This window comes from Volvox carteri (assembly GCF_000143455.1).
Source record: "Volvox carteri f. nagariensis unplaced genomic scaffold VOLCAscaffold_23, whole genome shotgun sequence".
In the NCBI taxonomy this organism is placed as follows: Eukaryota; Viridiplantae; Chlorophyta; class Chlorophyceae; order Chlamydomonadales; family Volvocaceae; genus Volvox; species Volvox carteri.
Genome location: NW_003307566.1, coordinates 541,979 through 543,157, shown reverse-complemented (window position 1 = coordinate 543,157; position 1,179 = coordinate 541,979). Strand labels below are relative to the sequence as shown.

The 1,179-nt window shown below is 54.7% G+C and overlaps 1 protein-coding gene across 1 annotated transcript in view; it reads left to right on the top strand.

Annotated features, from left to right (window-relative positions):
• The window catches only part of VOLCADRAFT_61291 (uncharacterized protein), a gene marked incomplete at both ends in the record, with an annotated part of 19,040 nt that overhangs the window by 779 nt on the left and 17,082 nt on the right, over positions 1–1,179 (top strand). The window contains 2 exons of the mRNA XM_002951370.1: positions 527–604; positions 675–809. Of these exons, the coding sequence (XP_002951416.1) occupies positions 527–604; positions 675–809 (213 nt within the window). The remainder of the gene's footprint in view (positions 1–526; positions 605–674; positions 810–1,179) is intronic.

Below are 1,179 nucleotides of genomic sequence, written 5' to 3'. Positions count from 1 at the left end.
GGGAGGGGGGGGGAGGAGAGGGGTGGTTGACGAGGGGGCACGTGCGCAGGTTTACGAGGGTGGGAGCCCGGGGGTGTCGGAAGGGGTGGGTGTATTTGTGTATGTGTGTGCGTGTGTGTATGTGTGTGCATGTGTGTATGTGTGTGTATGTGTGTATGTGTGTGTATGTGTGTATGTGTGTGTATGTGTGTATGTGTGTGTATGTGTGTGTGGGGCCGCCTGGGTTTTTGGCGGAGGCCTTAGGGGTTCATTGTTGGGTTCCTGGGTGGGGGGTTGGAGTCGACCAACCAGGCAGTCAGACAGGCGGCCAGTCACCCAGCTGGCCTTCATCGCGTTTCGCAAGCTGAGCTGGTCGTCGAGTAGCAGAATGTGTGAAGTTTGACCCACATCGATTGTTAGCTCCCCATCTTGCTACTGTTACTGCTGCTACTGCTACTGCTGCTATTGGTGCTGCTGCTACTGCGACTGCTAACTGCGACTGCTAACTGCCGCGGTTACTGTTTCTGACGAATGCCGTCTTTTGCAGTCTCGTCCAAATATCTTTGATTTAGAGATTCGTACTCCGGAGAAGCTGTACGAGGAGGTTGTTGAAGTGGACGAGCAAGTGGTGTTGCCGTTGGGTGACACGCCTAGCCAGCGCAACGGGGCACAGGCTGCCGCGAACAGCACGTGAGTTGGAGTGTGCACCCGGCGGCAATGAGGGGGAAGGGCAGGGGGGAGGGGGAGGGGGAAGGGGAAGGGGAGGGAGAGCTTCGGTGTTTGTGTGTGTCTATGTGCGTGTATGTGGCGGGTTCAGGGCGAGAGCATATGTATGCCGACTGAGTTTTGCACGTCAGTCCCAGTACCGGCTTCATTACACGCACAGATCCTGAAAATACATACATACATACATACATACATACATACATACATACATACATACATACATACATACATACATACATACATACATACATACATACATACATACATACGCGCATACACACATACACACATGCCGCTTTGAGTCCCGACGATTCCAGCTACCAGCGCTTGGGCTGGGTTGGATTGGGATTTTTAATTCCATCCCCCTGCTTTCTCCTCCCCTCCCTACCTTCCCTCCCTCCCTACCTGCCCGCAGGCGCTACCCCCCCCGCGGCCAGCTGATGTCTGCAGTGACGGGGGAGGTGGTGGAGGTGC